Below are 23,468 nucleotides of genomic sequence, written 5' to 3' on the forward strand. Positions count from 1 at the left end.
GAGCTTCTTCAAGGAAGGCATCCTTGCAAGAGGATTCGCAGTAGGTTAAAATCTTCCTGAAGAAGGACTTATGCCCGAAACATCGATTCTCCTTCTCCTTGAGTGCTGCCTGACCTGCTGCGCTTTTCCAACAAATCCATCCACACCTTATTTCATCTTCATCACTGATTCTCTACCCAGGCTGTACTGCCTCTCAATGTTACTGGAGGCAGAGTATTGAACATTGGAGTACTAAAATATCTATAACCTTGAAGTCATCCAAAATCTGCTGTCCGTATGTTAACGTGCATCTATCACTTCTGTGCTTGCTGATCCGCACTGGCTCCCAATCAAACAGGATTTCAATATTTTTCCCAAATCACTCCACGGTCTCACCTGTCCTGCAAATCCACGACTCCGAGATACCTGCACTCCTCTACTGCAGGCTTTTCAAGCACACTATTTTAATTGCTCCGGCAATATCTCGGCCGAAGCTTTGGAATATCTTCCCTAAGCTCTCCATCACATGTTCATCCTAAAACCTCCTTTTCATTAAGGTTTTGATCATCAGACGTTATATTTCCACTTGTGGTGGAGTGTCATATTTCATTTTATAATACTTTTGTTAACCCAAATAGATCCTATCTTTCCCTGCATTTTTTTAGTTTAATTATCTTTGTTGCACGTCCACTCTGTCCTCCTCTCCTCACCTCTTTTTCCAGTTTATTTTTGACTGCATTGTTCCATTTCAGCTCTTGTGGTGGACAGAAGCGTTTAATCTACTTTGCTTCTAGTTCCCAACCTCCTCCTTCATATCATCTACACCTGAGTCATCACTTCACTTCTCTCGATTTCCTGGACTCTTATTATTGACAAGAGACTGTCAACCAAAATCCAAAATAAATTCACACATTCCAAATGTCTCAACTGCACTTCCTCATCTGCTTCTTGTAAGGACTTTCAGCTGTTTGGTCTCTGCCACAATGCAAACTTGTAACACCAGCATTTTCAATACATTGTCCTTTTTCTTCAAATGGAGAATTTCATCCCTAGACTCCTGCCCTCACCTGTGGTTCATTTCCTGCTCCTCTGCTGTCACTCCTTCCATTCCCCTCCCCAAATCAAAATAAGATTCTTCTTGTTGTCACTTTCTATCCACCAGCATTCACATCCAAGTAGTTATCCTCCACCATTTCAGCCACTTGCAATGCAATGTCATATACTCCCTTCACTTTCCTTTTTGGGACTGTTTCCTTTGCAATGCCCAGGTTCTCTTCTCCATTCCTCCATCACCTCTATCTGCTCCATGCCACTTTCCCATACAAGCACAAGAGATACAACACCAGCCCTTTTACGTCCTCTCTTCTCAATGTCCAAGGTTTCAAATATTCCTTTCAATGGAAACAGTGTTTCATTTGTACTTGTTTCAATTTAGTATACTGCTGCTTTTGCTAATCGGTGCGTTCTTTTCTACTCTGCTTTGTGGAACACTTCAGTTCATGTGACCCCAAGCTTCCAATTGTCTGACTTTTAGCTAGCTGCTTCACTCCCACTCTTGACCTCAGCATTCTTACACTGTTCAAATGAAGTTCAACATGATCCAGAGGGTCATTTTATGATTTGGCATTTACAACCCTGTCAACTCAATATTGCCTTAAATGAATTCAATCATAACCTCTTGATTTTGTTTTCAGATAGCAGCTGTAACAATTCAGCATGTTTCCATGAATGCTTCCTCGTGCCAATTTTTTCATTACTTTACATTACATCAAGATTGAGATTGTCATGAAGGACTCTTCTCCTCAAACTCTCCCCTTGCCTAAGACAAAGTGACCCTTAGGTTAAAGCATCACTAGTCATGTCTATCTAATGAGAGGGCACAACTATAGTCTGGTAAGACTACAGTGACTTTACTTTTACCATTAACACCCCACATCTATCTTTCAGAATTATCTGTTGCCATCATCTCTCCAGCTAGCCAACCCAGCAATAATCTTCCCTTTTGACTTTGTTCTCGTCTCTACCTTTTCCCTGCCTCTGCATTGGTTTTAAACCTGTTATATTCCCAACTCCCCCCATTTCTGAATCTCTCTTCATAGGTGCTACCACATCCACTGCGTATTTTCAAAAAATTCAGATTTCAGATTTCCAGAATCCACAGAATTCCTCTCTAGAAAATTTTATTTTTATATTGTCAAAATTAATATCTTTATAAACAGTCTAATTACACTTTGAAATCACTCAGTGACTATTTCATACTTTTACAAAACTGTATTGTAGAGTTAGATGCTGTTCCACAGTTGTGAACTTTTCAATACAGGAATAATTTAGGTGCTGTGGGATAATGATTTTTGCATAATATCCAATAACATCAGATTAATCATAGTCTAATCTCTGTATTTTTGGAAATTTTGTCTTTTGTTCTTTCTTCTTTAGATAAAACCTCAAAAATAAAAGTATTTCTGCCCTATATGCAAGACTCAAATGTTCTCAAAAAGTGTTATACCTTGTTTTCCAGCATTCACATGTTAATTTGTGCTAGAAGTCCACTGCACATTTTTTAAGGGTGTGCAGAATAAATGTTTCCTTTATTGAATCCTCAAAGGATTAAACAAAGCATTTGAGAAAATAAGTGTTTCTCTTGACACCTCACAATAATGTGCATTTACCTCGAGAAGTGATGTATTCTGGAGCTTTTCCTGGACTCAATGGCACCGCTTCCTCATAATAGCCTTCAGGCAAGGAAGACGTTGGCAGAGGTGGTGGACTGTTTTCTAATGGCTGAAGGACAAAACATTATTAAATAAATGTTTCCATCAAACTCTTGCCATTCATTAAACACTGCTGAAATGTCTTCCTATAGAATACAGAGTATATAGAAAATTAGCTTCTCAAAAGCACATTTGCAATTACTTGCTGAACTCAGTTCAACTATACTTGGATGAGTATCAAATATGCATTGCTTAAACTTGAATCAACAATTTGGTCAAAAAACCTCAGAAAGAGATATGTCTATGACAATGGATGTTCGCCAGTCATTAAGGATGAGGTTTCTAAATTCTTGGAAGAGCAGGGTCAGATTAGAACAAGTCAACATGGATTTAGTAAGGGGAGGTCGTGCCTGACAAACCTGTTGGAATTCTTTGAAGAGGTGACAAGTAGGTTAGACCAGGGAAACCCAGTGGATGTCGTCTATCTAGACTTCCAAAAGGCCTTTGATAAGGTGCCACACGGGAGGCTGCTGAGCAAGGTGAGGGGCCATGGTGTTCGAGGTGAGCTACTGGTATGGAATGAGGATTGGCTGTCTGACAGAAGGCAGAGAGTTGGGATAAAAGGTTCTTTTTCGGAATGGCAGCCAGTGACAAGCGGTGTCCACAGGGTTCAGTGTTTGAGCCGCATCCGTTCACGTTATATATTAATGATCTGGATGAAGGGACTGGGGGCAATCAAGCGAAGTTTGCGGATGATACGAAGTTAAGTAGACAGGCAGGTAGTACTGAGGAAGTGGGGAGGCTGCAGAAGGATCTAGACAGTTTGGGAGAGTGGTCCAGGAAATGGCTGATGAACGTCAAATGTGAGCAAAGTGCATTTTCAAAGAGAAATCGTCAGTACCGGTTTAGAATTTCCTGGCAATTACCTCGGGGCAGATACTTTAGGATCTATGTATGATCCCAACTGCACAATTCCAGTCTAAGCTACAGTCACAGGTATGTGGCCATCAGAATATCTGGGCAAATGCACTTTGGAAAAAAGAATACAAGCATGGACTACTTTCTAAACGGTGAGAAAATTCATAAAGCCAAAGTACAAAGGGATCTGGGAGTGCTAGTCGAGGATTCTCTAAAGGTAAACATGCAGGTTGAATCCATGATTAAGCAAGTGAATGCAATGTTGTCATTTATCTCAAGAGGGTTGGAATATAAAAGCACCGTTGTGCTACTGAGACTTTATAAAGCTCTGGTTAGGCCCCATTTGGAGTACTGTGTCCAGTTTTGGTCCCCACACCTCAGGAAGGACATACTGGTACTGGAGCGTGTCCAGCGGAGATTCACAAGGATGATCCCTGGAATGGTAGGTCTAACATACGAGGAACGGCTGAGGATCCTGGGATTGTATTCATTGGAGTTTAGAAGATTAAGGGGAGATCTAATAGAAACTTACAAGATAATACATGGCTTGGAAAGGGTGGACGCTAGGAAGTTGTTTCCGTTAGGCGAGGAGACTAGGACCCGTGGACACAGCCTTAGAATTAGAGGGGGTAAATTCAGAACAGAAATGCGGAGACATTTCTTCAGCCAGAGAGTGGTGGGCCTGTGGAATTCATTGCCGCAGAGTGAAACTGTTGAACTCACTCTGTAGCTTTTCAGACTGTAGATTATTCAAACAATTTGGTGCTGTTCCTCAAGTTTACAGCTTCACTGGCACAGATTGGAGGTTGACGATAGGAACATCAGAGTGGATATGAGACAAAGAAATAAAATTCTAGACTTCTGAGTCACACTTGCGGATAAACAAAGATACTTTGCAAAGTCGCCATCCAATTCATATGTGGTCACTCAAATGTAGGGAAGATTGTACCATAGACAAGAAATGCATTCAAAATTGAAAAATGTGTCAGTAAATCACTTCCATTCAGATGGACAGCATGCAAAGGGTAAGTATTGCTTCTCCTACACATGCATAAAAAGTTACCATGAATGAAGAATGGTAGGGAAAATGATGGAAAATCATCCTTTCAGAATGAAATGTGTTGGAGAAGATGATGAGGGCATTCATAGAAGTGCTGTAAATGCTAGCATTGAAATTGGCTTCATCAGAACACTTTTGATGAACGCTGACAAATCAGAAAAAAAATCCTTGCAGGCTAAGAAGAATTTAGTCAAGGTTTTTGGGGGCCAATGGTATTATGGAGGATATTGACTGTTGATATCTCCATTTCAGGTATAGGCTCAGTCAAGGATGTGCAGGATAGGGTTGGTGATAGACTTCGTGAATACAAGTGAAGGGTGAAAATCGGAAGCAACACTGATGGAATTTCCTGGATTGAAGTGAGAACTGTAAATAGTACCTACACAGTCTAATAGAAGAAGGTGAATGAGGGGACCTGAAATGATAGGTGCAAAGAATATGCTGCATATCGCAAGAATGTAGACAAACAAATCCAAGAACAATTCCCACTGTATTTGGAAGTAGTAAGTGGAGTGATGTAATTTATTAATGTAAGACCAAGCTCATTCAGAGGAAGGAAGCCAGTTGTAGTTGAGAACTGAATGAGTCTCAATTGAGAGCACTCAGACCATCCTGGTGAGGGATGGAGGTGTAGAGAGATTGGGTATCCATGGCAAGAAAACTGTATAAAATGCAGGTTATCAGAAAATTAGTAACATATTTAGGGAGAGACTGGACAGGGGATAGAAAGGAAAAGTACAAGGATAAAATTAGTTCCACGAGACAAGAACAGGCTGTTGGTAGGTCATGGGACAAACATCTGGACATAAATGCAGAGCAAACACCGGGTTACTATCTGCACATAATTGTAATGATGCATGGAAATACTTAGTACATTCTTGAAACCCGTTACATTCTCTAGAAAATAATAACTTTCCCTTTCATTACTGCTGCATTCTCATGTGACTTTTTAAACTTAGATTGTCTGTTTTACAGCCTCATTAGCAAACAAGAAACAGAAAGAGAAAACGTTGACAAAGCCAGCATTTAATATACTTTGGGAAAACTATAACTCACTTTCATGTGACTTACAATGGTTAGCCAATACCATTTACAGTACTGAAATAAAATGTCCTGATCAAAAATCTTCAGTATCCAGTCTATAGTTTGAAACCTTCTTCAGATATGAGGAACATAGTCACTGCATACAAACGTAGATACGTGATCCTTCCTGCTACTTAATCAAACTCAACATTCATTTGTGTGTTTTTGTTAACTTTCTATTTTTTGATGAAGTTGGAACACTCGTCACTGAGAATACACACCCACTTTTACACTGAGGTGTACAGGTTCTCCTTTGCCTCCTGTGAATTATTTATTGCCACAACCTCGGGACTATAGGATAAGTTGCCTATTGTAGACCACACTAACATTGATCTTAGCCAGTCATCAGATCACATGGCAGAATAGCATGGTGGAAACAGTGTGACTTCCTACAACATTACATCACTGCACAATCTGAGTCATTTCTGGAAGAAATAATCTTCACAATTCTTACTAAAAAGTGGAAGTATGTGGTGTTGTGACGATTGACACTTTCCCACTTGGTCAGAGTCTATTGACAGTTACAAAAATATCTCACCTTCAAACAACCATCAAGTCACTGTCCATTTTGGATGTGGAGGCAACACTACAATTAGAATACAGTTTGACACCACCTAACCTTTCAAAGATGTAATGTTGAAAGATTTTTTATTCAGAAATCGGCTGTATACTGGAAAGCTGATTAGCAGTTTTGATTGGTTGTTAGCATTTATATCTTTAACAATTAGCAGGTTGCAGGTTCAAATTCCGTGACAATTTCAAGTCTGTGATCTTTGCTGAACCTCAGTGTAGTGCAGAGACAGTGCTCTCCTCCAACAGAAGAAAGAACTGTACTGAGATGCAAAATACTCCACAACAGAAAAAGTTATTTCCATTACTCAATCATTTATGTGTTAAAAATCATATTTGGACTGAAGATAACACACATTGAACCACTTCTTGTCTGATCTATAAATTATCTCCATGCCTGTGGGTAGCTTGTTAGTTGTGTGGTGCGGTACTGCAGTGTGGAAGACAGAAGAGAACTGGGGGAAAAGGCCCAGCCTTATTCTTATGGGATTTGTGGATAAAAGGACATTGCCACCATTCCTCTCTCAACTTGACTGGGTCAAAGGGCACATGTGGTTTACAGTAGTTGAGGAACGACCAGAACTGAGTTTTAAAAAGAGCCAGCACTAATCTTAAACAAGATGTACTGTATTCCATGATAGCAATTAAGTTCAAGATACATTGACCAGTAAGATAACTGGAAGACAATTAACTCCTTTAAGATCTCGAGCTACTCTCCCCATTTTCCCACCTGTAGGACCACAAGATACAGGATCAGAATTAGACCATTCTGCCCATCAAGTCTGTTTCACCAATTAATCATCTCATTTCATTCTCTTGTCTTCTCTCTGAAGATCCCCTTACAAATCAAGGATCTATCTACCTCTGTTTTAAATAAATGCAATGACTTGGCCTCCACAGCCCTCTGCAACACACTATGGCTGAAGAAATTCCTCTTCAGCTCAGTTCTAAAGCTTTGTTCCTCTACTTTGAGGCTATGTCCTAAGGTCCTAGTCTCTCCTTCTAATGGAAGCATATTTTCCATATCTACTCTATGCATACTCTATCCTTTCAGTATTCTGTAAATTTCAACTAGATTCCAGCCCCCCCCCCGCCAACCTTCTAAACACTATCGAGTACTGACTCAGGGTCCTCAACCACTCCTCATTTGACAAATCTGTTACCTCAGGATCATTCTTATAAACCTCCCTCGGACCCCCTCCAACGCCAGCATATCCTTCTTCAGGTACAGGGCCCAAATCTGCTACATTATTCCAAACGTGGTCTGACCAGAGTCTTATACAGTCTCAGCATTAAGTGTCTACTCATTCTAGCTCTCTTGAAATAAATGATCACATTTTATTTGTCTTCCTAACTGCTACACAAACCTGCATGTTAACTTTGAGAGAATCCTTACTTAAATATTCAATTCCACTTGTAATAGAGGTTAACGTCTTGATAAAGTGCTGTACCTGCTTACTAACATTTTGTGTCATAAACACCAGAATATTCAAATCCCTCAGTTCCTCCGAATGCTACAGTCAGTAATACTGCTTTTTCACTCTTCCTGCCAAAGCGAACAACTCCAGATTTTCCCAATTTTATTCCACCTACCAGACTTTTGGCCACTCACTCAACCTATCTATCTGCAACTTCCTTATGTCTTCTTCATTACACACTGTCCAACCAATCTTTGTCATCTGCAAATTCAGCTACTGTGCCTTTGTTCCCCTCATCTAAGTAATCGATTTGAAACACAAATCATTGAGGCCCCAGCATAGAACTCTATGGGACTCCACTTAACACGTCCTGCCAAACAGACAAAGACTAATCTATGCATACCCTTTTCTATCAGCCAGCCAAACTTCTATCTATGCTATAATGTTATCCTCATAACATTCGTAGTAGGATCAGATCCCTCCTATTGGATTTTACAAAATATGAAAAAGAACCTCAAAACCCACATATCTAGTGCTGTAAATAAAAGCCAACCCACAGCACAAATACACAGAGGTTAAGTTCAGACAGTGGCTCAGCGTGAGGGATTCAACATTATCTCATGATAGCAGTCATGGGAACACCGCAAGCCAGGCAGCATCAGGAGGAAGCAGAGTGGTGAGGTAGTAATAGGAGAATACAAATGGTGGGTATGACCACTTTGGTCGATGAGAGGAATTAATCTAGCCTCGGTATCCTTCATTGCCATAGTGAATCAGACCACAAATTGGAGAACACCACCTAATTTTCCGCCTGGGCAGCCTACAGCCCAGAGGATTCAACATTGAGTTCTCCAATTTCAAATAACCTTCCCACCTACCCCCAAACTCCCTTTCCAGCCCCACCCCTCCCTTTGGTTCTTCTGACCGACCCTTCCTTCCAGTTACCAAAGGGATTCTTTCCTCCCATCGACCAACCAAGTCGTACCCACCACTTGTGTTCACCTATCACTACTTCACCACTCCGCTCCTCTCCCCACCCATAACCCTTTCCCATCCTTTTTATCTGCAGCTCTCCCCACCCCCACCTCCAGACCTGAAGAAGGGTTATACCCAAAACATCGACTTCGCCGCCTCCTGATGCTGCCTGGTTTGCTGTGTTCTTCCAGTCTCCTGCTTGTCTACTTTGGATTCCAGCACCTGTAGTCTTTTCTTGTCTCTAACCATGTTAGCAGTCAGCCAATAGTGCAGGGAAATGCCGTTACCTTCCACTACAAGAGCAACCCCGTGACTGATCACGGAATACAATAGTAACAATAGCCAGGTTCCAATACTATGACGTGATCACATTGAGAAGAGAAGTGGATAGTGTAAACCTTCACTCAACTGGGGGGCAGGTTGTTGTTGTTATATCATCATGTCCAAACAACAGGAGAGATATTTCAAGCTATGGTGAACTGATCATGTTGTCCGGACTGGTTTGTCAGTGGAAAAGGGCTGGATTGTTTCACTGATCATACTTGGCTGGACTGTGGGTGAAATATACCAAAGAGTATTAGTTCTCAGATCCTCTGAACAACAGGAAAATGTCTGATGTGGTTGTGATCTGTTTGACATGAATCATTCTAAAAAGGGACAACATTTTAGCAACTTCTTGCTACAGTCAGAAGGAGGGTCAAGATTGGTCACTCAGACACTGATCTACAATCAAGATGGATCAGCCTTGTTGGGGATGGTAAAATTTCCAGCCAAACTGTAGTGATCTTGGACTGGAAGGGTCTGTGGTCATGGAGGGTCAGGAACATTCAGTTTGGCTTGTGGATCTACAGTGTTCATGAAAAGGAAGAACCATACAAAGGACTAAGTTATCAGCCAATCCTGAGGGACTCTCAGCAGGGAGATTAAGCTGACCTAAAGAGTACTGGGTTTGAATAGATATATTTGAGCAGAAATGAGGTTTCGTTAGTGGTTTTGTTCTGGAGTTGGAATTGCTGACACCATTTTAGACCAACTTAAATACCTGTAGAAACTCATCCTATCTATTTTTACATTCCTAGCTAGCCTTTCATACTCTATTTTCTTCCCATAATTAACCTTTTAGACATTCTTTGTCATTCTTTATATTCTGACCAGCCACTTACCTGCACAGTTTGATGCTTTCCTTAATTCTTTAGTTAACAAATGATGGTGCACCAGGAGAAAATGAGGACTGCAGATGCTGGAGATCAGAGTCGAAGGCTCTGGTGCTGGGAAAGCACAGCATCCAAGGAGCAGGAGAATCAACATTTTGAGCATAAGCCCTTCATCAGGAAGGTGGTGGACCATCCACTTAGAATTTTCCTCTATCCTAGAAACAGGTACTTTCTAAATCAACCTGTTTAGATATGTTATTATACATCTGCCATTGAATGGGTACGACTTGAACTCAGGCCTCTTGGTTCAGAGGCAGGGACACTATCACTGCACCACAAGAGACCCCCAAATATCTAATTCCATTAACTTCTACACACAGAAGGAAGAACATACCTTTCGAGATAATAATACAGCAACTTATACCGATTTTTCGTGTCCTGAAAATAACCCTTTAAATGTCTGCAACTGCTTCCTTATTGATCTATCACAAGCTTAGTATACCTGTTCCTTGAAGAGCTTCATATACCACAATGTCATGATTAGTTTGCTGATCTATAATGCAGCTCCCACTTGTTTAAAAAGGCTGACAGAAGTTCAAACTGATTGGACAATTTCAAGGGCAGACAGCCCTTGCTTCCCTCTGGGCTCTTTACCTGCCTCAATTACAGTTACATTCTCCTGCCCCAACCACTGACCAAATCAGATACTATCCTGACTGCCGTGACTGCATCCTGCTACAAAGAATCCAGGTAACGTTCCCCTTTCCTGTTGTGTCACCGTGTCTGTAGTTCAGCTCACTGCTCAAACTCAGGACTGAAGCTGCTTGAACTTCAAACACTTACAACAGACATGTTTGCCCTGGATCACAATGGTATCTGGGAGCTCCTGCATGCTTCAGTCTTGACATCAGCTGAACTTCCATGCTTAATGAGTTTTATGTACTTAATTATATTATTCATTTACTTATGTTGCATTGTATATTGTTTATTAACTTTATCACCAACTGTCAACAATATTAAAATGCAATTCCCACTTACCATAAAGAGCTAGCCCCTTTACGTGGAATATGGAAAGAATCAATGCTAATCAGGTCCAATGAATCTAGCTCTGTCTTTAACTTGCCTGTGTGGGTGTTTAAAAATATGTGTTGCTGGAAAAGCGCAGCAGGTCAGGCAGCAAAGGAACAGGAAAATCGACGTTTCAGGCATAAGCCCTTCTTCAGGAAGAGCTCTGATTTTTAAGCTATGATCTCCAGCATCTGCAGTCCTCACTTTCTCCTGTGTGGGTGTTGCTGACTCCCTGCCACAGGGTCCTCAAATTACCTGCTCCTCTCAGTGATGATGCCGCCACATTTTCCTCAACCCATCTGCTCCTCTCACCATCAATACCATGTACATTTGTAGCAAAATCTCCATGTTTTTATACATCATCCTCCTTACAGTAAAAGGCAAAATTCCATTTTGCCTTCTTACTTGCTGTATCTTCATGCTTCTGTTTTGTCTTGCATCTACAAGGACACAGATCCCTCTGTACCACAGCATTCCAAAGTCTCTCAATTTAATAAATACCTTGCTGTTCTACTCCTCCAATGGGTAAAATGGGTATGTGCACATTTATCCACAACCTCCATAGGCCAAATTCACTCATTTAACCTATTTATATCCTTTTGCAGACATTTCATGTTAAACTGACAACCTGCCTTCCTACCTCTCTTTGTACTATCGACAAAGTTTACTTCAATGTACTGTGCCCTTTCATTCAAGTCCTTGCTAGAAAGGTAAATTATTGAGGCTCCAGCACTGATCTGCATGGCAACCCCCAGTTAAAGCTTGGCAAGCAGAAAATTATCAATTTATGCAGGTTAGCAAGGAAAAGGACATAAAGGAGACATGCAGTCCTACAGCCATTACGAAGAGCAGACATTGAGTTTACCCTGGTTGTGAATTGTATTTGGAAGAAGAGTGAATATTAGGCTTTTTAGAAAAGCATTGATTTAATTATAAGTAATTATGGGCCAGTTTTTTTTTGCACCCTTCCCTCTGACCTATACTGCTGTGAATTGAAGTCCACATTAGGACTTGAAAATAAAATTGTAAGTTTATGCTCCATGCAGAACTGATGAAAGTATTGTCTTGTCAGCTATATTTTAAAGCAAGACTCCACTTGCTTTTTCAGGTATACATAAAATATTCCATGGCACTATTGCAAAGAAGAGCAAGACTGTTATTCCTAGCATTTGTGCCAATAGTTAACTTTAAAACAGGTTATTTGATGTTTTTGCATGAATTTGTTCTGGGTAACATGATTGCAGTGTTTCTTATATTACAAGTGTGAGAATATTGGCTGTAATGCACTTACAGATGGTCATAAAAGGTGCATGGAAAGTGCATCTCTTTCTTTCTGTTGCAATGTTTCAACCATTACATTTTTTTAAAGAAAGGATTAGAACATTATGGTATTTTGAGACAGTACAATGGGAGGGGAATGGAGTCTAAAACTAGGAGATTATCAATACAATGTAGATTTCAGGATGAATGCATCCAAAGCCTGGTCAACATGTAGGTTAGGTAGATTGGCAAAGTTTAACTCATCATCCAAACAGATGATCTGAATGGGTACACAAAGTGGTACATTTTCAGTAAGGAATCTTGGTGAACAGGAGCATAGATTGCAGACCTGACTGCAGATGTTAACATACCAAAATTGTGTCACTTCTGATTTTCTAATTGCTAAAATATAACATTTTATGAAATGTAGTAGTTTAAATAACCAGTTGGTCTGAGTCAGCCTCTAGACATTCCTTAAAGGAAATGTAAGAAATATTGCTGTGGATGTTTGGATGATTACAGTGACTCTGCTATTTACAGCAATGTCTGTGCATAAGAGATTATTATTTCCTGTATAGGGAGGTTAATGTATTATTTCTCTTTATTCAGACATAGGCAGAGATGGTTGAACTGGGAACTTATGACCTTCTGCATGTTTTTAGGAGATCATAGCAGCATGTCCCAGTAGGCTGCAGGGTTGTATGAATAGGCCATTGTCAGATAAATTATTATGATGTGCACTCAACTGGAGTTCTTCTCAACTCCACAGTCTAATTGCACTACAGTCTTTAAATGACAAAGTCCAGTTTATATTTAAAAAGTGCTCCTTCCAGGAATGAAAAGCATCTTTCAATAAACAACCAGCTTAAGAAAAAACATGTTAAAACCAAATGAAGATGTGTATTTTTCAATAACAAATATTTATTTGCTGATAACTTTCACAGTCACTGGTCTGGCTGAAAACTCTTTATGAATATAATCAAGGTGCCTCTGCAACTGACTATGCAATATTCAGTTCATGGAGGACACAATCGATAAATGGAGAAATGCAGAAAGCGATGAATCTTCAAAAACAAAACTGTGGCAAACTACCACTGGAGGCTAATGATGATGATTAAGGGGTATGAAATTAGGAAAAGGTATCAAGTTCCTAAAATTAAGGAAATTTCAGATTGCAGTAGCAGTATTCACAGAGTTTTGTTCTGGGTCACTGCTATTTTCTGAGTACATCTATGATAAAATTCAAGATATAATGGGTGAGTCTATATAAACATTTGTTGAAGCACACAAGCACTTTTAAATTGGTGGCTGAAGGTATTTGGGAACATGCAAGAACTTGGGTTATGCACTGCTGGCTTATGTGAAGGATAGACATCAAACTTGATTGGTTGGGGTGAATACCTTGTTTCACATTGAATTTGTGCGCAATTCTTTACTTTGCCTCTGCTAGATGCGTCATGAATTGGCTCAGTCAAGAAATACGTAAATGGTTCATAACAGAACAGGCAGTCTATAGTGACTGCAATTCCATGATTCATACAAGTAACCTGCTGTTTCAAACAGGTGTTGAACACCTTGTGCAAGGAGTCCGTTGGAAAATTAGCCATTCTATTCTTGTGAGCAAATAGACATAATTCCTGTGAATAAAATCTAATGGAATGTGAACTTTCTTTTTCATTTTATTTTAGATTGCTCAATACTTTCATTCTAAGAAGGTCACTGACAAAGAGGAAAGAACACATGCCAAGAACTGTAAAAGAAACCTCTCCACTCATATGGTTAAATTTAATGTTCATAATATGTTCCATTAGTCTGAAAGTTGTTTAGTCAGGGAAACATTAAATATTTGAATTTTTTTTAGAAAAAGAAATCAAATGACAGACTATTTGAAAAGCGTTTTTTTGAACGATCTTGCAATTCAAAGAGGTTAGTCAAGCAAATGGATGGAAAACACTGATTTCTCCAAGTTTTATCGAATACAGTGAGAGAGGAAATGAGACACAAATGCTGCTCGTCTGACTCAGACCCCATTGGTGTGTTGAGGAATAACGGTGGTGAACCTATACAGCTGGGCGCGTGAGCACCTAGTGCCAACATCAACACAGATGGATCCAATTTCAGTCTCTACAGGGTGTTCTATTCAAAACATTATCAAACTGCTCAGTATGGAAAGACCCTCCAGAATTCTGAAATTGTGTAAAAACATCATTATTACTAAAATAATTGCCTTTGTTACATTGTAATTTTTTCCACATCTTACAATGGTAAGATTACAGCAAACATACTGTAACAGAAAAAGCATTCTTCTTGCACTATTACATTCAGCCCACTAACTGTGATATGCTAGTCACAAACATATATTAGATAGCAGCTCATATAGTCTTAGTTCCAATCAACTAACTTCTCTCTGCATTCATTTTATTGCCAATTAATCTCTTTCTTGAAGGCACTATTTCACAATATTCCATGCTACCAAACAACCTTTTAACTACCAGCTATCAGTAATCATTCTTGTCTAAGTTTAGACAGGAAGGATTTATAAACTAGTATTCATGATATTAAAAAAAACCCCGCAGCAATGAGAAACTAACTGGTACGATGGCCCATTCCCATTCAGTGCACGTTTGGGCCACCACTACATTTGGGGGTGGGAGGGAACAGTGCCATTTTTAGATGTCATAGGCAGCCACATAAAACCCTAAACACCAGGCCTCTCATTTCTTCATGTGGTAGGTAACATATTTTTAAAAATACTGCTTTACCAAGTCAGGTTCCATAAATAAACTGGGAAGAGGGCCTGTTCCATCTAAATTCTTCAGTAGTTACAAAGCAGCACCTGGCATAAACAAGTTTTTGTTAAAATATGATGTAGAGCCATGAAGAGCAGTGGTGTTTCCCTGTATCTGCAGTCTCTCCATCAATCCACACCACAGCTCCACTACCCTCCCAATGGAGTTACATAGAATCACAAGGATATACAGTACAGAAACGGACCCTTCGGTTCAATTCATCCATGCTGAGCATAGGGTCATAGAGATGTACAGCACGGAAACAGACCCTTTAGTCCAACCAGTCCATGCCGACCAGATATCCCAACCACATCTAGTCCAACCAGCCAGCATTTGGCCCGTATCTCTCACACACACACACACACACACATTCCTTGTATATATTTCTCCTGTATCTTTAACATATGCCCTTTAGGTTGGACTCCCCTACCCTGGGGAAAAAAAGAATTTGGCTATTCACCCTATCGCCCCCATATAAGAAGTTTATAAACTTCTGTAAGGTCACCCCACAGCCTCCAACATTCAAGAGAAAATAACCCCACCCTGTTCAGCCTCTCCCTATAGCTCAAACCCTCCGACCCTGGCAACATCCTTGTAAATTATTTTGCTGAACTATTTCAAATTAAACAACGTCTTTCCTATAGCAGGGGGAGCAAAGCACCATTTGCATTACTGACAGGAGTTATGTTAAATTTTATTCAGGTGAGTAATCAGCCTGTTCAGCAGCATTACTGCCATCGCAAACAAAACTAAAACACACCAATAACATTTCTACCTCAAAGCAGAAGTTATTTAATGATCAGGGTTTTGACAAACAAACTATTTATTCCAGACTGCAAAAAGAGCTTATTTTTATGCTTGAGACACTTCAATCTTTCTAAGGAGTGGAGGAGGCGGCAGTGGTGAATGGAACCTGCATTCTACTAGAATGTCTCTCCCTTCCCTTCCCTCTGACCCCACTGCCTATTGGGTATTTACTATCCCTTCTGACCTTCAACTCACTAATGCTGAATTTTCTGTACTTAGCAAAGGTTTTTATTTCATCTCATTGCTTCTCTACCTCAATGAATTTTGGGCTAGAATTAAGAATCTATAAAAGGAAAGTGTTGGGAAATAAGTTGAAACCATGTTTTTGCTGCTTGTAGTCATACCTTTCTAAAGTTTCTGCTTCTCTTGTGCATTAGACTTATGATTTATTTTTAAAGAACAACTGCAGTCATGTGTGAATATGCTCCAGTGGTTTCATACCATTTCATTAACCTACCATTGTAACCATTGGCAAAAATCAAAAATATGATCTATCAAGTCAGGTTTCATTTTGGGATCTGATCTGTTGAGTATTGCCATCAACTGGGTTCACAATATCCTGCCTCCTAGTGAGTTTCAGATCTTGGCTCGCTGACTAAAAAAGGTTCTTCCTCACATCCCCATTGCACATCTTGTGCAAAGAAAGTAAAATCTGCCTCCCCTAGTACTTGCACCATCAGCTAATGGAAGCAGCTTTTCCTTCTCTAGTGCCATCAACAGTGCTATAAAGCACCACCTATTTAGCAATAACCTACTCAGTGACTCCCAGTTTGGACTTGCCAGGGCTACTCAATTCCTGACCTCATTACAGCCTTGGTTCAAACGAGGGCAAAAGAGCTCAATACCAGAACTGAGAGAGTGACACCTCTACAGAATAGAATCTGTAGAGCGTGGAACCAGACCATTTGGCCAACAAGTCCACACCAACCCTCCCAACAGCATCCCACCCAGACCCTCCTCTCCCGTAATCCTACATTTCCCATGGCTAATGCACCTAACCTACACATCCCTGAGCTCTATGGGCAATTTAGCATGGCCAAACCACCTAATCTGCATATCTTTGGATTGTGGGAGGAAACCCACGCATACACCGGGGGAATCCACACAGACAGTTGCCAAAGGGTGGAATTGAACCTCAGTCTCTGTTCAGTGAGGCAGCAGCGCTAACAACTGAGCCACCATGCTGCCCTAAGCTCTTGACGTCAAGGCCACATCTGACAAAGTATGGCATCAAAGAACTCAAGCAAAACTAGAATCATTAGTTTGCAGTCATATCTGGCACTTCAGAAGATAGTTGTAGCTGTTGGACGTCAATCATCTCAGTTCCAGACATCTCTGCATGAAGTCCTCAGGGTAGTGTTTTTGGCCTAACCATCTTCAACTGTTTCATCTTTGACTTTCTCTAAAATAGATGGTCAGAAATGGGGATGGTTGCCAATAACTGGTCATTGTGCAGCACCATTCATGACTCCTCAGATACTGGAGCAGTCCATGTTCAAATGCAACAAGGTCTGGACAATATCCAGGCTTGGGCTGACAAGTGGCAAGTAACATTCAAGCCACACAAATGCTCTTGTAAGAGACAATCTAATCAACCCTGCCTTGAAATTCAATAGTGTCCCCATCATTAAATCCCTCACTATCAACATCTTGAGGATTACCATTGACCAGAAACTGAACTGTACTTGCCACATAAATACACTGGCTACAATAGTAGTCAGAGGCTAGGAATATTATGGAGAATAACTCACTACCTCTCTCCCCAAGGCCTGTCACCCACAAGGTACAAGTTAGGAGTGTGATGGAATACTCCCCACTTGCCTGGGTGCATGAAGCTCCAACAATACTCAGGAAGGTTGACACCATTGAGGACTAAGCAGCTTGATTGATTGGTATCACATCCACAAGTATTTACTCTCTCCACCACCGGTACTCAGTTGCAGCAGTGAGTACTGTCTACAAGATGCACTGTGGAAATTTACTAAAGATCCTTAAGACAACTCCTTTCAAACCCACAACCACCTCTATCTCGAAGGACAAGGGCAGTAGATACATGGGAACACCACCAGCTGCAAGCTCCCCTCCAAGCCACACACAATCCTGACTTGGAAACATATTGTCATTCCTTCAGTGTTGCTGGGTGAAACTCTTGGAATTTCTTCCTTAATGACATTGTGAGTCTACCTACAGCACATGAATTGCAGTGTTTCAAGAAGACAGTTCACTATCACTTTCTCAAGGACAACTAGGGATTGGCAATAAATATCAGCAATGCCCACATCCTACAAGTGAATAATACAAACTAAACATGTCATAGTTCTGTACATTTCTATCAAATCAACCCCCATCTTCTTTGCTTCGAAGAGAAAAACAAATTCTGCTTCTCCAACATGACATTACCATTTATAACTAAAAATCCTCACACCTGTAACCAATTTGGTAGATCTCATCTTCATCCACTCAACAGCCTGCACAACTTTCCAAAAATATGATTACTAGAAACTTTTGAGATACAAGTTGAGACCTAATCAGAGCAAAGATTCAATATTAACTTCTGTCCTTTTGTACTCAATATATCCTCCTTAGGAAGGGGCAATCCCATATTTTTCATAAACAGTTTCCCAATAAGTCCCTCCAACTTCAAAGATCTTGGAAGCAAAATTAGAAAACTTCTGCTCTACATTCCTCATCATTACCATTATAAATATAAGATGTGAGAGATATAACAATATCATAGTCCATACATCTCATTTTAACAAGTACAATGGAATGATGAGCTCCATAAGCATTAGTGACAAATAAGGATGTGTCCGATGACTGGAACAATAGTACATCATAGTATTAATAGAATTTGTGTGTGTGGTTGCCAGTGTCAAAACGAGTGCAGGACTAATTGTACATGATAACTAAGTGGAAAGAGCATGAGGAATATAAAAGTTAAGTAACGAATTGGAGATAACATAGTAACTCTACTGGCAGCAGGATCAGAAGCAGGAGAAGGGAATTGCCATATAGCCAGTGACAGGAGATCAGGCAGAAGGCTATCAAAAAGGTATGGGCAAGTGCTTGGGGGGTGGCGGGGGAGTGGCTGGCTGTCATTTTTGTCCAGGAAGTTTGGCAATGAGAAAGAAACACGGATTTGATTCCTTATCACATCTTTAGGGCATGACTAAGTGTTTAACAACTGATTAATGAGTGTTGTGCTTAAAAATGATCTTTTAATTAGATTAATTACCATTTTTTCTTGTTAAAGATTGACACTTTATATACCCAATTTTAAATAACAGGTCTAATGCAGTGTTTGATGAAAAGACTGTGCTATATTAACCTATTCTTAATAGTGTCGTGCCTACTTGTATGACTGCTAAAGCCACTTGACTGACTTCCTCAATGTGTTGTTCTCAATGTCATACCACTACCAATTTCTTTCTGCACTGCTTCCTCTTCCATCTTCTCTTATAAATAAGAGGACAACACGATAAACAATGATTACTCCTAAGATGCTGGGCTTTGTCTCCAACTGCAGTTAATAATTTCACTTATCTCTTCAAGAGTGCCACGATGCTCACAGTCTGAAAGGATTAATACTGAGGACTGCCATAAATACCACCCACAGTAATTGCATCACTTTTTACTTTTGGGCATTGGTGCTTAGGATCCTGGAGAAGTGAAGTCTCTGTTAACTATGCCCATCATATCAATGTAGTTGCTAGCATGCAATTAAATATATATTGTTTACTACAACAAATCTTTCTAGTTAGACGAAGAGGTGTTTTTCTTCTATCCTACTTGATCAAATTGATCCTGTAAATTTCCTCCCCATAATGAGGACAGTACAGAAGCATCTATCATGAGTAGCAGGTCATACAGTATAATGAGTTGGCCGGCCCAGGCAGCAAGGTAAGCAGCAGTGCAGATCCAATTTAACTGCTCACACAACACATGGAATAGACCTTTAGAAAATGTATCAAATTTTATCATCTGAAACAGAACTGAAATCCCTGTCATCCATGTAAGTCATCCATGTTCCATTGGATGTTCAAACTGCTTCTTGCACTCTCACTGAGTAAAGAGACATCTAATAGCAGTAACCAAAAAGAAAACGGAGTAGAATTTTCCTTGACCAAGCAGCATTCCAGGAATTAATATGTAATAAAACTATAAGCCTCTCTTTATAGTTAGGATTTGTTCTTTGGATAACAGTTAGCACAGATACTTGTTGGATAAACATCTCTGTTCAATATATTTAAGCTGTAGTCATGGTAAGAATGAAAGACTACTCACATGCCATGGATGAGGGATCTCAGGTAGAGGAATCTGAGGTGGTGCAGGCACACTGCAAGGTAAGTCATGCTTCTGTGTAGAGTTCTTCATTTGACAGTCTGGAACAAAACAAGCAAAATTGCAGGGAAGTGTGCTATTCATCTGCTGAAAATATTACATTATTCAGTAAATACAAACCCAATAAGAATGTTACAAAATATCAAAATAATCGCCAGTAGAATTTCAGCAATGATAGTTTTATAGTAGAATTGTGATAGATAGCATCAACGCACCATTGTCCAGCACCAGCTCTGTAATGCCTGCTCAGTGATGAGCCATGATATATACATCCTGAAGATCCTGACAAAATGCCACTTTTGAATATTTTGTATAGTCCAAAATCAACTTCTAAAGTTGGCAGAATGTTCATGTGCAATTCTTCTCCATTAAAACAGTAGGTTCAAAAGAATATTTAAATATTTTAGTCTAAGTAGTAGTAACAAATTTAGCACATCTAGCACACAAATAACCAGGCAGAGACAGACAAAGAGAGACAGCAATGAAGCAAAAGATTATCCACTGGGGAAACAGGCAAGATATGAAATGGGTCTTGTGCTTTTTAAAAGTTAGAAAACTGCAAAGGCCCAATCAGCATTGACAAATTTATTACTTTAGACTATTCCCTCAGGACTCAGCCAGGGAGGTAAAGGGCACCCTGTTGTCCAGAGTCTCCAGAAATTTTGTCCAGATTTGCATCTTAAAGAGTGATGTATAATAGTACTGAAGTTCATTAACACAACATCGTAGATGCAGTAACAAGTAATTAAGCCCAACACAACTGGTTTAGTAAATGGGTATTAGGATTGTCTCCAAAAGTGGGAGGAACCATCGTATGGTCAGTCATTATTCATCTCCTGTGGGGCCAGCACGTGAGGTGATCTATCTGGACACATCAGCTTCACTGGTGCTTAGAGCTTTGAGTCTCAGCTCAACGAGTGGATGAAATCCATCACATCACAATAAAAGAAGATGCCCACTCTTCAATTGACATGTTGGAATTCAGAACAACGCTGGGATTAACAGACGATTTACAGTGAGCTGATAACAAACACAAGATAACTGTAATCAGCATGCAGTTTGGTAGGTAGTGCAGTGTCAGTCGCTTCCCTTCAAGAGACCAACTACACCAAGTTTAGGTCACTTGAAAGTAATATACTAGACATTAATTTGGCAGGGGAGACGTTCAGTGGAAATATAGGGCAAGTTGCCGGCTTCACTGCAAGCAACTCATGACTCTTGATAATAGAATATCTTTAACAAATGGTTCAGACATGTTTACACCATTGGCCCCTCAGTTTGTACAGTCAGTTAATTCCATGCATACCTGAGCTCTAACACTGTGCTCCACTAAGGGAGGATAAGACCGCCATCTGAGAATCGTCAACTCAGAAATTACTTACATACTAGGGGTGACAATGCAAGATCATGACATCGTGATTTGAGACGGATAAATGGGAACATACAGAGACTATTTAAGCTTTGCTACTACCATGAGATTCATGTAACTAACACCTTTCAAAACCTTGTTCTTTCAAAACAAACTATTCCATAAGATATGCTGGAGACATCCAAGATCAGCTGGATTTGATCATTACCAGATACAAATTTCTGAACAGCATTTCCAATGCATGCAGTTGCCGCAGCAGTGACTGCGATATAGATCGCTCTCTATCATGAACCAAGCTTGGAATGCAATGCTGGAAGGTTTTTAAATTAAAGTAGAAGTAATGTCTCTGCATCAACATTAACAATATTGCCCATCCAGATTTTAAAATAAGTTCTTCAACCCAATTAAACAGGTGCATGTTAGCATTCCCTAACAAAACACAAATGTGAAATGAAACATACTTTGATTCACATGTTCAATACCATCCTCCTAACATATGGGAAGTAAAAGCAGAAGAACATCAGCTAGTTCGAAGCCAGCATCACTGTTCTGAACATTCTGAAGAAGTGTCAATGGACCATAAAAGTTAATCTCTCCACAGATGTTGCCAAATCTCTTTAGTTTTTCTAGCAACGTCTGACTTCCAGCATCCAGCAATTCTTTGGTTTTTATTTTGTTCAGTGCAATGAATCTGTCTTTAAAGCTAAGTGATCCACTTTCATTAGTTACAAGTGAGATGCAAGTGACAAAACTCTAACTGCACAAAGCGCCAGTCTAAGTAAAGTTTGACAAACTGTGAGGAGGTGATTATTGGTTACAACTCTGCCAGAATATTCAGATGTACTTTAACACAGGGAATGCCAGGAGCATGAAGGTATCAAAAGGGCAGCAGATCAAAAAGGAGGCAGAAAGTGGGTTCAGTGAAACCAACAGTAGGTGAGGTCAAAATGAACTGCAGTAAACATTTGGAGAGATGGATGGAACATTATTTTGGGCTGTACTGTAAAGCGAACATTGTCTTTAAGAAAGCTCAAGTGCCACAGAAAGTCTAGTTGTCATGAAACAGCTGTGTATTGAACCCCCAGGGAGAATTTTGCAATGCAATTGATTTGCTTGCCAAAAGCAAAGCTCCAGGTGTTGATGTTATACCATCTGAACTCAGCAAGCACAGGAAACTTACACTCCTGAAGTAGTTGCACAAACTTCCCAGTCTCTACTAGAGGGCAAGGGGAGTGCTTCATGATGTGTAATGCAAAGATTGTGACCCTGCACAAGACTAAGGCCAAATGCAGCAACTTTACAGGCATCTTCCTGCTGAGCATCCTAAGAAAAACATTGCTCTGGTTAGGCTGAGGATCTTGGATGAAAGCATCCAACCAGAATCCCAGTCTGGTTTCATAACTGGGGAGATCTACAAATGGCATGATCTTCTCAGTCTGGCAGCTGCAAGACAAAACACCATGAACAAAGGAGGCCATTACGTATTGCCTTCATCAATTTCACCAAGACATTCAACCATGTGAGCAGAGGCAACCTATTTAAACTGGAGTAAATTGTCCTCTTGATAAAGCTGTTGAATGCAATGTCCTCTTTTTACATTAATATAATGGATAAGATCAACTACGATAGGGCAACATCAGAACCCTTTGACAGTGCAGTGAAGTCAAACAGGATGGTGTTCTGGCACCAAGATGTTTTGTTATATTATTCTCTTTGCTGCTATCATGTGTCTTCAGGCTATCTTCAGAGTGGAATCTAATTACATACCAGAATTGCTGGGAGAACGTTCAGTCCTGCCTGCCTGATGTCTAAGCCAAAGGTGGACCAAATCCTTATCAGAGATTTGATCCACACACCATATATCATAACAACATTCCATTCAGTGACAAATTGACAGACTCACATCTATAGAAAGACAGAGTTTGATTTGCCTAGCAGAATAAGTGAGACAAATGTCATGGCCCAG

The 23,468-nt window shown here is 40.1% G+C and overlaps 1 protein-coding gene across 2 annotated transcripts in view; it reads right to left on the minus strand.

Annotated features, from left to right (window-relative positions):
* afap1 (actin filament associated protein 1) overlaps window positions 1–23,468 on the minus strand; it is a 281,923-nt gene that overhangs the window by 111,709 nt on the left and 146,746 nt on the right. For both annotated transcript variants that reach the window (XM_043698382.2, XM_043698373.2), the window contains exons 3-4: window positions 20,077–20,174; window positions 2,649–2,760 (exon numbers count right to left, since the gene is read on the minus strand). In XM_043698382.2, coding sequence (XP_043554317.1) covers window positions 2,649–2,760; window positions 20,077–20,174 — 210 coding nt within the window. The remainder of the gene's footprint in view (window positions 1–2,648; window positions 2,761–20,076; window positions 20,175–23,468) is intronic.

Source organism: Chiloscyllium plagiosum, unplaced genomic scaffold (genome assembly GCF_037043375.1).
Source record: "Chiloscyllium plagiosum isolate Xiang-an unplaced genomic scaffold, Cpla_swu_hap1 HiC_scaffold_1, whole genome shotgun sequence".
Taxonomy (NCBI): Eukaryota; Metazoa; Chordata; class Chondrichthyes; order Orectolobiformes; family Hemiscylliidae; genus Chiloscyllium; species Chiloscyllium plagiosum.